Genomic DNA, 13,405 nt, shown 5'->3' with positions numbered 1-13,405 from the left:
ACATGAAAAAATGCTCATCATCACTGGCCATCAGAGAAATGCAAATCAAAACCACAATGAGATACCATCTCACACCAGTTAGAATGGCCATCATTAAAAAGTCAGGAAACAACAGGTGCTGGAGAGGATGTGGAGAAACAGGAACACTTACACTGTTGGTGGGACTGTAAACTAGTTCAGCCATTGTGGAAGTCAGTGTGGTGATTCCTCAGGGATCTAGAACTAGAAATACCATTTGACCCAGCCATCCCATTACTGGGTATATACCCAAAGGATTATAAATCATGCTGCTATAAAGACACATGTACACGTATGTTTATTGTGGCACTATTCACAATAGCAAAGAGTTGGAACCAACCCAAATGTCCAACAACGATAGAGTGGATTAAGAAAATGTGGCACATATACACCATGCAATACTATGCAGCCATAAAAAATGATGAGTTCATGTCCTCTGTAGGGACATGGATGAAACTGGGAAACCATCATTCTGAGCAAACTATTGCAAGGACAAAAGACCAAACACCGCATGTTCTCACTCATAGGTGGGAATTGAACAATGAGAACACATGGACACAGGAAGGGGAACATCACACTCCAGGGACTGTTGTGGGGTGGGGGGAGTGGGGAGGGATAGCATTAGGAGATATACCTAATGCTAAATGACGACTTAATGGGTGTAGCACACCAACATGGCACATGTATACCTATGTAACAAACCTGCACATTGTGCACATGTACCCTAAAACTTCAAGTATAATAATAAAAAAAAAACACAAAAAGAAAAGGAACGCTGATGCCCAGAGAGGCAAAATAACTTGTGCAAGTGATGAAGTTGTGCGCCTGAGGTTAGCCCACATCTGCCTGAATCCCCAGTCTGTGCTCATACCAGACATACCCCACTGCCCCTGACAGAGGAGCCGAGCTTCAAGGAATGGCCCCAGCATCAGTGCCATCTTCAGTCCCATCTTCAGTCCAGGTGTTCCCTAGGCTCAGTGGTGGCTGCCGTGTGACCATGAAGGTGGCTAAGAACAGAACACACAGCTCTTGAATCCTTGGTGGCGAAGTCACAGGGCAGGAGGACGATGCATCTCCAGCCAGCGTGGTCCTCCTCTGGCCAGTCCAGGCCCTTCCTGATGAGGTCAGGAGGGATGCTGCTGCTCCTCTTCCCCCATGGGAGTGTCAGGCCCAACCAGCCTGCCCTCTCTCCTCTCCCTGCAGTTTACCAGGTGGCTTTGGAAAGGCGTCATACTGAAGGGACCACTTGTGCTGCAGTAGGAGGTGGGAAGGCCAGCAGTCCAGGGACCCTGGGACAGGCAGGAGCCACAGAAGAGGTCTCAAGCAAAGGTGGCAAGCTCTCAGTGGTCTTCCTGACAATCCTGCGTGTCCCCAGGCTGTGGTCAGCAGGGCAGACACAAAGCTAACTCCCAAGAACAGCACCTGGCCCAGTCTCCTGCCGTGGCTCCTCCATTCCCTTCCCTGGGCAGACAGTGCCCCAGCCCACCTTTCACAGACATTTCTGACCTACCAAAAAGCACCAGGGCTGGGGCAGTGCAAAGAAATAGACACCAACCCCTTCCCTACACAGGGAGTGGTGATGGGGAGGGCAGCTCTACCACCAGGTTCCTGACCCTTCACCCCTGGGCTGGAGCTCAGGTCCTGACTTTGCCACAGGTTAGCTTTAGGCAAGTCTCATCCTTTTTCTGGGCCTCAGTTTCCCCATTTGTAGAGAAAAACGATAGGACAAGCTCAACATTTCTCCTTGGTCCAGAGAGATGTGCTCCTTGGTCCAGAGAGACTATTTGCCCCGAATAGATTTGAGAAGCATTACAAATGCTCCATGCCTTTTGGTGATCTGCTAAGCTCATTTGCATATTTTGTTGAGCTCATTAGCATATTAAAGCTCTATTTAATCTCCTTGGATCCAACATATCTTAAAGGTCTCTCTGGCTGTGAAACATTCATTTTGATATACAAGTGACTCTTGAACAACATGAGATTTAGGGCTACCAACCTCCTGTGCAGTTGAAAACCCATGTGTAACTTTGGACTCTTCTAGAATTTAGTTACTCATAGCCTACCGTTGACCAGAAGCTTACTGATAATATAAACAGTCGATTCACATACATTTTGTATGTAATATGTATTACGTACTGTGTTCTTACAATAAAGTAGGCTGAAGAAAAGAAAGTATTAAGAAAAACATAAGGAAGAGGAAATACATTTACCCTTCATTAAGCGGAAGTGGATTACCATCAAGGCCACTATTCTCGTCATTTTCATGTTGAACAGGCGGAGGGGGAGGAAGAGGAGGGGTTGATCTTACCGTTTTGGGGGTGGCACAGGAAGAAAATCTATGTGTAAGTGGACCCGCAGGAGCATCTGGAGGCCGAAAGTTAGAATTCAGCCTAGGGACTCCTTCCTCGTGCAGTTCCAGCCCATGTTGTCCCAGGGTAAACTGTAACAGCTATTGCAAAACATCCTTTGGAAAATGTGACCGGTGGGGCTGGAGGTCCCTTGCAGTGTCCACCTCCAAGAATCTACAGAAAGACCACAAAGCCTCTTGGAGCTGGATGGCCTGGAGTTTGAATACCACCTGAGGGGCCCTGAGCCAATCCCTCAGCCTCTTTGAGCCTCAGTTTCTCTCCCGGGAGGAGAGGGGTTGGTGCCTGCACCAGCCTCACCGTGCTGGGAGCTGGGAGACCGAGTGACCCAGAGCATGCATGGCACAAGGTGGTGGGTGCTCCCTAACTGAGGGGAGCTCACCTGGGCGGTACAGTCCCCAGCACCCCGGGGTGAAGGAGTTTAGTAGAGTCTCCCCAGGAGCACAAAGGGGGCAGGGGGCAATGCGGGGCAGGAGGGATGAAGGATGCTGTTGGGTGGAGATGCTGGGCCTTTGCTTTCGTCTGCTTCCCACCATACTGGGCCAGCCCTGGTAGGCGCTCAGGTGTTGGGAAAGGTGAGCAGTGCCACGCTGTAGCCTGACTTGGTTCCTGCCCCTGGGAGGCAAGATGGGGGAACCAAACTGGTTTATCGGGGTACCTGGGTCTTCCCACTCAGGCACACCCACAAGGAGCAGCCTTCCCCGTTTCCAGCCCTGCAGGGATGTGGCGATCTCCCCCTGGCTCGCCCAGCCCAGACTCCAGGTGTGAGGGGCAAAGGAAGCCACCGGAGCCCCCTGGTCTGAGCCGTTTCTGCCGTGATCTTGGAGCTTCCCATGCTGACATCTGCCCAGCAAGCCTCCCCCACCCTTCCCGTCCTCATTCCTCTCCTCCTCCACTCGTGCTGCCTTCTCCTCGCAGGTGCTGGCCTCCAGGGGCTTGGGGACCATCTTCAGGAAGTTCCCAGCAGCCAATGCAAATGAAGGCCACTCCCTGTTATTGAAGAGCAACTTGCAGGCACAGATCTGTCCGCCCGGCAGCCAGCGGCTTCTCCCTGAGACTTAATCCCTCCACTTTCTGAGTCACCAGGAACTTCTCAACCCGAGGCCCAGGGAGTGTGGTCCGAGGCCAAGAAAGTGTGTCTCATAAGCCGGCTTCCAACAAGCTTTGCTGAAACCCAGAACCAGTCAAGAGTGTCTGGGGGCTGGAAGTTAGAATTCAGCCCGGGGGCTCCTTCCCTGTTGACCCAGGACAAGGTCTGCACTTGGTTTGTATGACCTCTTAGGTGCAGGCCACAGCCCATGGCCATAGTAGGGCATCGGCCAGGATGAGAAGCCGCCAGGACACCCAGGCACAGCTGCTGAGTGCATTCGCACTGCTGAGCCTGGCGGACTTCTCTGTTCAGATCTGCGTTCTGTGTACGGCTGCTGGGGCTGAACAGAGGGGTTCAGGGGCTGGCCTTCCCCAAGGAGGCAGACACAGCCACCCACAGCTGCAGGATGCAGGTGACCCCACCCCATGCTCCGTCAGGCCAGGCCAGGCTGGAGGAGGAGCAGGATACCTTCCGGCAAGTTCAGAGAAGGTGTGATGAGTCATCTGATGAAGCTCACACACTGTCACCCCCACACAGGCCCAGAGTCCAGCTTGCTAATCAAAAATGATGGCCTCATGCCTGCTCACCCTCTGGGATCCCTCGATGGGCAGCCTCTGCTGTCCTCCATGCGGCCACCATCTTCCCTCTGGGATGGCCCCAACCTCTCACCTCTGGCCTCAGTACCTCTCCACCAGGTTCTTAACCCTGAGGAATTTGATAATTTTACGTACTCTATCCTTGGAGATCCTGGTGCTCCGTGATGAAGTCAACTCTTTCACATGGCACACAGGGCTCTCATGAAACGACCCTGTCCAAACTGACCACAAGCCCTGGGTCCCCCACCTCAGTCCCCAGAATCCAGCTTTGCCTCCCGGACAGCTGGGTGTGGCCCTGTGCACATACCCACGCTGTGCCCCACTCACCTCCGGCCTTTACCACTGCTGGCCCCTCTGCTTGGGGTCGCCTTTCCCACCGGCATCTGGACTCCAGCCTGGTGCCCCCAACACGGGGCGTGTGCAGATCCCCTGGCCTCTTCAGAGCTCCTTCTTCTCTCACTGCATCCCTGCGGGGAAGCTCCTGCCAATTGATGGCAGGCCTGCACGCTCTGATGCCCAACTCTGAGTGAAAGGACAGGAAGGGACAGAGGGCATGTGGGGCCAGGGGGTCTTTGCTGTCCTGAGGGCAGCAGCAGCCAAGAGCTTCTGGTCAGTGAAGCAGGACCTGGACCCTGCCCTGGGCTGATCCCCGCCAAGGCCTTGGCCCTTCCTTCCGACACAGCTCTTTCCTCCTGCTGCCAGACTGGCTCCCTGGAACCTGGCTCCACTCACCCGCTGCCTGCTGGAAACCCTTCTGCCATGTCTGGGTGGGCCTGGCCTTTGGCGCCTGTTCTGCCAGCCCAGCAGCCTCCATGGTGAAAGCCTCGGCCACAGGAAACATCCCCCAATGCCTGGCACATGGGAATGTTCCCTAAATAAATCCTTTTGTGTGTGTGTGAGACAAGGTCTCACCTTGTCGTCCAGACTGGAGTGCAGTGGCACGATCTGCAGCCTTGACCTCCTGGGCTCAAGTGATCCTCCTATCTCAACCTCCTGAGTAGCTGGGACTAAAGGCATGCACCACCGTGCTGGCTATTTTTTTTATAGTGTTGGGGTCTTTCTGTTTTACCCAGGCTGGTCTTGAACTCCCAGGCTCAAGTGATCCCCCTGCCATGGCCTCTGAAAGTGCTGTGGCCGCCCATTCCCTTGTGTCCGTTCAACAAGTCTCTCCTTCTCTGCAGAGCACCTCCTGGGAGCTGACTGCTCTGGCGCTTGGCGCCCAGCAGTGAACAGAAAAGATGGCCTCTCACTCTCTCGCAGCTTGAGTGCTAGTGGAGGGAAAATGACCAAGAACAAATCACGTCAGTAAAATTCACAAGATCAAAGACAGTGATGAGTACTCTGGAGAAACACTCAGTCGGGGGTAGGGAGATGCGCAGTGGAGAGGGTCTCTGCCAGACAGTGGCCCTGGGAGTGGGACCCCTGCAGGGCAGGGCATGCTATGGGCTTTCAGGGCCTGGCCTACCCAGCCTCATCTCCAGCCAGGCGGCTCCTTGCCTGCAGATCTCCAGCCTGCCCACCGCCTTCCTCCCCTACCTTTCAGTCCCTCAGTGGGCCATGCCTGCTTCAATCACAGGGCCTTTGCACAAGCTGCTCCCCCTCTTGCCTCGCCCTTTACCACCTCTCTTTGCCCAGTAAACCCCTCTGACCCAGAGCATCCCAGCTCCTTTACTGCCTCCTCAGGGAAGCCCTTCCTGACCTTCTTCTTGTCATGTCCGCTGCCAAGCCCACACAGCCTTGTGCAGAGCTAGATATCTGCACGTTTCCTCCCCAGCCCTCCACCACCTCCCTGGAACCTGGAAGAATTCTTGGCACAGGCAAAGCCCCCAATAAGTATTTGTTGACCTAATGAATGAACACCTCCACGTTGACATATTAGAGCTGGTTCACTTACTCTCTAGACTTTGATTGGGCCTCCACTCTGCACAAATCCCAGTGCTGGGGGCTGAGAATACAAAGGCGGCCATCATTTGTTCAACTGTCTCCTCTTCAAGACTGGAAGCTCTCTGAGGGCAAGGGTCATATCAGAGGTCAGCGTGTCACCATATGGTATTCTCTCTGTTGGTAGGCCCACTGTCCCTCAAACATCCCCGTAAGAACCTGGGGGTTGTGCCAGTTTCTGTCTTGCACACCCTATGTCCAAGGACGGCCAGGTCCTGCCACTGAGATCTGCTCCTTCTGTGAACTGCCCAGAAGACAGAGCCCTGGCTTCTGAGTGTGGCATCCATCCAAGGCCCTCGGGTCTGTCTTCCACCCACCTCTCCATGCAGCTCTTGCCATCGTCTGCCTCCACCTTTAGGTGCCAACGACAACAAGCCTCACCTTGCTCCCACCCAGGCCAGGCTGCTGCCTGCTCCTCTGCTGTCACTCCGCTGGGCTGTGAAGTGGCCCCACCTCTGGGCCTGGCTCAGCCTCACTCTGGGATGCAGCTCACACATCACCTTCTCTAGGAGGACCCGGTCCTGAAGCCCATGCTCTTCTTCACCCAACTCTGCTCCTCTTTACTATGCACTGTCATTATCTGCTTGTGTCTCTCCTGTAAGCAACTGAGAGCAGAGGATATGACTTACTTGTTGTCATAGTATTGCCAGAATCTTGCACAGTGCCGAGTAATTAATAGGCAGTAACAATTTATAGGTTCAGTCACCTTTGACAAACTAATCTTGGGTGAATGGAAGGATAAATGTGTAAACCGAAAAGTATCTGAGATAGGTCTCAATCAATTTAGAACGTTATTTTGCCAAGGTTAATGACGTACCTCGGAGAAAGGTCTGTTCCTTTCTCCAAAGATAATTTTGAAGGCTTCAGAATTTAAAGGGGCAAGTGGGCTGGAGGGGAAAGAAGGAGGGTGTGGTAATCCACATGTTGCAAGAGAAAAGGAGCAGGTGGGGAATAATCAATTCTGTGTTCCTCCCTTGCTCAGTAAATTGGCACTCTATATAACATAAGGCAAACATAGAGTAGCTACCTGTGGAGATATTTAAACTTTTATTTATAGCTACCTGCTTAGGAATCAAAGGAAAGGCAGTTTCTCGTGTTACTCAACTTTCAGCTTAATTTTTTTCTTTTGGCATAGTGAATTGGGTTCCCAAGTTTTTATCTTCCTTTCACAAATGGATGGAAGGATGGGTGAATGGATGGGTGGATAGATCAAAGAATCAATGGATGGATGAATAGGTGAACGGATAAACAAATGGGTGGAAAAACAGATCGATGGGTGGAAGAATGGATGAATGAATGGATGGAAGAATGGATGGATGGATGGATGGATGGGTGCATGGAAGGATAGATGGATGGATGGATGGATGGATGGATGGATGGATGGATGGATGGATCAGTAGAAGGATGATGGATGAATGGATGGATGGGTGGGTGAAAGAATGAATGAATGGAAAGATGGACAGAGATGAAGGAAGGAAGGAATAGAGGGAAGGCTGGATGGGGGAGGGGAAAGGGGAAGGGAGAGACTTTTTTTGCAAAGGTAGACATAAATTCTTTCTACAGCATTTATTGACTGCTGGCTTGTATTAGGCTCTGCATGAAGCTGGACATCTTACCCCATTTGACCCTTCCAACAAGGCTGTGAAGTCAGTATGACTAATCTGAATTTTACATTTGAGAGAAAAAGGCCCAGTGTCATATCTAAGAGGGACAGAGTATCTCAGACCTCCAAACCCAGTACCCTCCCGAGTGGAGTGTAACCCTTGGGCTCCAAGCCTGCTGCTTTGCCATGACAGAAAGGAGAAGTACAGCCTCCAGTCTGTGATTCTGCATGATGGAGCAGTCCCTCCTTCCCTCCCCCAGGAGGCTGAGATTGCCAGAATCCAGGCGTCACTCCCAGCACATCCCAACATGGCTCCAAGCGGAGTGGTGCCGCTTTTGCTAATATTTTCCCAATACCATAATGTCTCCACCCTCTGGGTATTTTGGGGAGATTCAAAGTGAATATTTCCATACAGAGCAAGACAGCCTCAGTGACCAGCCAAGAGGGAACATGAAGGGAATGGGGGGTGGGGGGACTTTAAAACAACCTCATGGGCAAGACTGAGACAGTCCCCACTGAAGGGGCATGGAGCACTCTAGCTGGGGGTGGGGAAATCGCATAGGGCCCCATGGAGGGCTCACACAAAGGAAGAGAAAAGGAAGGAGTCTGTGGACAAGCCAGGTCCCCTCCTTCGGGGAAAAGCCCGCCTCCTTTCCTACAGCATGTTACTTTCATTGTCGGCAGAGGCAACTGTGGAATTCTCCAAAGCACATGATCTGGTGGGTGCCTGGCCCAAGCCCTCATTCTTCAGAGGGGGACACTGAGTCAGGGAGCAGGAGAGGCTTGGCCAAGTCCACAGTGCACTTCCGGGACGGTGTCTGTGAGAACCCAGGTCTCCATGCCAGGGCTGTGCTCTTCCACTGCCCTTGACTTGCCTATCTCTCTGCCTGGTGTCTGCTCATCTGCTCACCAGGGTAGGCATGTAATTCAGCCACGACCCTTCATGAACCACCTCCTCTGTCAAGACCCAAGCAGATGATGGGAGAGCCCTGCCTCCGACCGCTGTGCTGAGCACCTGAAAGAGTTGTGAGCAGGAGGAGTGAAGGGGAGAGGAGGAGAGAAGAAGTGGGAAGATCCAAGGAGCACTGCCCTTGGTGCTGCCCTCAGGGCCAATCCTTTGCATGGGGTAAATAATATTTTCCCAACTCTGCAACATGAGCCACCAGCACAGCAGTTGCCTGGGCATCAATCAATCACCTCCTGCTCCACTCTTTTTTTTTCTTTTTTTGAGATGGAGTCTTGCTCTGTTTCCCAGCCTGAAGTGCAGTGGCACGATCTCAGCTCACTGCAGTCTCCACCTCCTGGGTTCAAGCAATTCTCCTGCCTCAGTCTCCCAAGTAGCTGGGATTACAGGCACCTGCCAACACACCCAGCTAATATTTGTATTTCTAGTAGAGATGGGGTTTTGCCATGTTGGCCAAGCTAGTCTCGAACTCCTCACCTCAAGTGATACACCCGCCTCAGCCTCCGAAAGTGGTGGGATTACAGGTGTGAGCCATTGTGCCCCGCCGCCTCCTACTCTACTCTTATGGGAATTCCTTTTCTACATTCTCGTCTCCTTCCTAAAGAGTTAGAAGCAGAAACAAGATAAAGCACAGCTAAAGTAGGTCTTTAAAACAGGCATCCAAAGACACAATACCGGCCAGGTGTGGTGGTTCACTCCTGTAATCCCAACACTTTGGGAGGCCACGGCGGGAGGATTGCTTATGCCCAGGAGTTCGGAAAAAAAAAAAAAAGACAAAATACTGGTAATGATAATGTGATTATACTGAGATCATATAATCACATTTATATGATTATACTGGGGTAATCATGTAAGAAAAAAATGGGATAAGTGTAAGTTACTGCAAGTAAAAAAAGAAACGTGGTACACTCCATACCTTTCAAAAGCTAATGCGTGGTAATAAGAATCGCACTTAGAGCTGGCATGGTGGCTCACACCTGTAATTCCAGCACTTCAGGAGGCCGAGGCAGAAGGATCGCTTGAGCTCAGGAGTTCAGCCTGGGCAAAATAGTGATAACCTCATCTCGACAAAACATAAGCAAAATTAGTCAGGTTTGTTAGCATATACGTGTAGTCCCAGCTACCCAGGAGGCTGACGCAGGGGGATTTCTTGAGCCTGGAAGTTGGCGGCTGCAGCGAGCTACGATTGCACCACTGCACTCCAGCCTGGGTGAGAGTTAGACCCCGTCTCAAAAAAAATAAACAGAAATAAATATTTTTTAAAAATGCAGTGGGGACATGGGCTCTGTGACCAGGCTGTCTGGGTGCAGAGCCCACGTCCACTGCCTGGCAGGACAGCTCTGTCCCACTCCCCCTCTGTACCTGGCCCCTGTGCCCACAGGCTGCTCCATTACTGAGGCTGTGACGATCCTGGGGAACAAGCTCAGAGATTACCAGGGCCATTTCAACACCACCCACCTGCTGGCCCTCTGTGACTACTTCCACGACACCTTCATCCGCCACTACAAACTCTACCAGTATGTCCTGGGCCGGGACCAGCAGGTCGACCTGACCGTTGCCCACCTGGAGGTGTGCATGCCACCCCAGCCCCTCCCACTGGCTGAGGGCATGGACAGGGACTTGTGGACCCACGAGCAGCAGGTGGCCATGCTGACGGAGTCCGAGGCACAGAAGCGCGCCGACGTGCTGCTCCTGAAAGAGGCCCTGCGCCTGGAGCAGGAGAGCTCACTGCAGAAGGCGTTCGCTGCCGCTGTGCCTGCGCAGCCCGGCCAGGTCCTGGAGAGACAGGTGAGGCTCTGCCCACCTGCTGTGGGTGGGCACCTGGGCCTGCAGAGACACCAGCCAGGGCTGGAGTCACTGCAGTTGGGAGCTCCTCAGTGGCACACAGGGGAGGAGGGGAGATGCAGGGAGGAATCAAGAGTCTACCACGGGCTTTGTGGTAGACTAAAGGTAGAAATTCCTGTCTCTATTTTAATGATGAGACGACTGAGGCTCAGAGAACTTTTCAGCTCGCCAAGGCCACCAAGCTAGCATGTGGTAGAGTTCACATTTGGACTGAGGCCTGGCTGACCCTGAAGTCTAAGTTCCTTCCTCTGTGTCATGGATCAGTGACAGATTCCACCAAGAGAGGCAGGAAAAAGACCCCAGCTTTGGAACTGCTGCAGATTCTCCACAGCCCGCATGCCCCTAGGCTGGAGGAGAAGATGGAGGAGGGAGGGACATGGGGATAGCTAGGAGAGGGTCATGTGACCAGGGAGACAAAGGCTGGAGCTGGGGCCCGGGGAGGACTTAGGAGGATCCGGTGCCTGGATCTCAGACTTTGGGCTGCCCTCTTGGAGGGTCTGCCAGACCACTGGGGCACTAGCTACCAGCATTTCCCACAACCAGCTCCTCAATGACCATGACGACCCAGGCCCCAGGGTAGCTGACTTCTTGAGGGCCTGGCCAAGCCTACATTAGTTTCTTAGCTTTACACAGGCATTGAAGTCATCATTGTTGCATCATCTTTGAACATACTTTGAGAGACAAGTATGTGCATGTGTGTGTGTATGTATGTGCATGTGTTTCAGGCATTGGAGTGGGGGAGTTGCAGGGCCTGTGAGTTCCAAGGGATTTTGTTTCTGAATCATCAGCTGAAGAGCAAATGGCCCTGGGAAGTATTCCTTTAGCGTTACACACACACACAACACACACACACACAAACACATGCACACACACACACAGGAAAATCTCTAAAGAGCAATGAGCACAGCAGCCTGGATGGTGCTCATCTAAGGATAAGTCTCCAGACAAATAGCACATCAGGGGGCCATGGCCATGTAATCTTAGTTCCTGAAGACATTCAGTAAAGACCCAACAAAACCCACGCAACAGTCTATGTCTCTGGCCCCCTTCACGGACCTTGCTCTAGCACACGGCGTGGGGCGGGGCATGGCCACAGTGGCTCCCTAATGTCCTGCACTTTCCACAGCTGTTCCTGCCTGCTCCTCCCAGCTCCCCACCCAGCCTCCAGCATGGCATTGCTGGCCTCTGCCTGGCAGAGCTGGTGAGCCAGAGCCCCCTACACTGTGTGCCCCAGCTATGCACCTGAGATGGGGCACTGAAGGGCATAGGACAAACACCACGCCTTCTCTTATAGCACAACCTTCCCCAATAATTTTTTTCTACAAAAACAACCAAGAGGATATTCTGGGGCAAATGTACAATTTTAAGTGAATACAAGATCTCAAAGAAATGCACTAAAGCCAACCAGTTGCTTCCAGTGTGTCCCCTGACAATAGCTCCTCTGCTGTGTGGTTGCTCGGGCAGGGAACCTGGAGAAACACAGTTACGTGGTCCATGTATCCAGGCTCTGTGGGCTGTAACTCTGATGGAGTTGACCAACAGGGTTTCCTGTTTAACATGGGGGGTGGACGGTGGCTGCATTTCCATTCTTCCTATGGCTGGCTGGGTGCAGGACACACCCACTCTCTGAAGCAATTTCCCCGTCCCCTCCCATGAAGCTGCCACTAGAACTTTGAGAGGTGAGAATGAGGATGGTGGTGGGGCAGGGTATCCAGATAGAGCCTGCACTGACCAGGAAGTAGGGTCTATAGGAATTATGGCACTGGCCGATGGGCCCAGAACAAATGACACACTCAAACAGCCTGGCCGTCACTCTAGGCCAGAAAAGAAAAGGGAGGGAGTGACTCTTGGAATCCAAAAACAGAGCTTTAGTTATAGGCAAGGGCTGAGGCACAGGGAGTGTGACTACCCCTGGTCCGTGGCCCTGGCCAGCCTACAGCCAGTCAGGAGAAGATGAGGACCTCCCCACCCTCAGACCTCCCGCTCCTAGTTGGCTGAAACCAACCAGAAGCCAGAGGTCAAGGCAGCCACGGCCCATGGGCAGGGTGAGACGGGTGGACAGTGGACACATTCTTGTACCCGCAACAGGGGCTGAGTTGAGAACCGGATCCGGCGAGGCTCCCCAGCCCCACTCACCGGCCCTGCCCGTTCCTTCCAGGAGTTGGAGAGCCTTGTCTGCGAGGCGGTCCACACCCAGATGGAGATCCTGCAGCAGCTGCTGCAGCGCCAGATCCAGAACACATTCACCATCTTGGACCTGAAGCTTCAGAAGAAGACTCTGAACCTCAACGCCCCCACCCCTATCCCGCCCCCCATCACCAGCCACACAGGCCAGGAGGAAGCCCTGAAGCCCCAAAGAGCGAGCAAAGGAAAGAAAGCAAAGGCAAGGAAGTAGGAGGCCCCGACTGCCACACGAGACTGACTGGGGACCAGCCACCCATAGCCATGAGCCTTGCAGCACGGTGAGCTCAGCACCCAAGAGAGACTTCTCGTAATTAAAAGAAACAAACCGTTGCCATCATCTGGTCTCTGTCTTGGAAACCACCTGCTACCACCTAAAATCCAATCCAAATGATCTCCTCTGAGTGACAAGAGATGGCTGTGCACCTCTGCTAACCAAAGAGCTTTGCTCTGGGGGTACTTGTCACATGCTGACAAGCCTGAGCTCCGCTGAAGATGGAGCCACCCATGGGTGCAAGCCGGTAAGAGTGAGGGTGCCCCACACACCAGCGAAGCCCTCCAGGGAATCCCGTGCCAAGTAAGGAGAATCTATCCTAGGATTCTTCCTCCTGACATTTCCACCACAGGCTTCATTGCATGCAGTCCAGCCCGCAGGTCTCCCACAAGCAGACCCAGAGCCATGTGCCCTCTAGAAAACTCTTCCTCCCGGGAGCATCTGCACTGTCTGGACTCAGGCAGGGGGCAGGTGCTGTCCCAGAGGTCGGAGACCTGGCATGGAGCCCGCTGTGTGATGCTGCCTGT

At 53.0% G+C, this 13,405-nt stretch overlaps 1 protein-coding gene across 1 annotated transcript in view; it reads left to right on the top strand.

Annotated features, from left to right (window-relative positions):
• The window catches only part of C4H8orf74 (chromosome 4 C8orf74 homolog), a 36,053-nt gene extending 23,119 nt beyond the window's left edge, over positions 1-12,934 (top strand). The window contains exons 3-4 of the mRNA XM_030810216.1: positions 9,960-10,366; positions 12,582-12,934. Coding sequence (XP_030666076.1) covers positions 9,960-10,366; positions 12,582-12,818 — 644 coding nt within the window. The 3' untranslated portion in view covers positions 12,819-12,934. The remainder of the gene's footprint in view (positions 1-9,959; positions 10,367-12,581) is intronic.
• Positions 12,935-13,405: the final 471 nt, after the last annotated feature.

Source organism: Nomascus leucogenys, chromosome 4 (assembly GCF_006542625.1).
Source record: "Nomascus leucogenys isolate Asia chromosome 4, Asia_NLE_v1, whole genome shotgun sequence".
In the NCBI taxonomy this organism is placed as follows: Eukaryota; Metazoa; Chordata; class Mammalia; order Primates; family Hylobatidae; genus Nomascus; species Nomascus leucogenys.
This window is presented reverse-complemented; position numbering and strand designations above follow the sequence as displayed.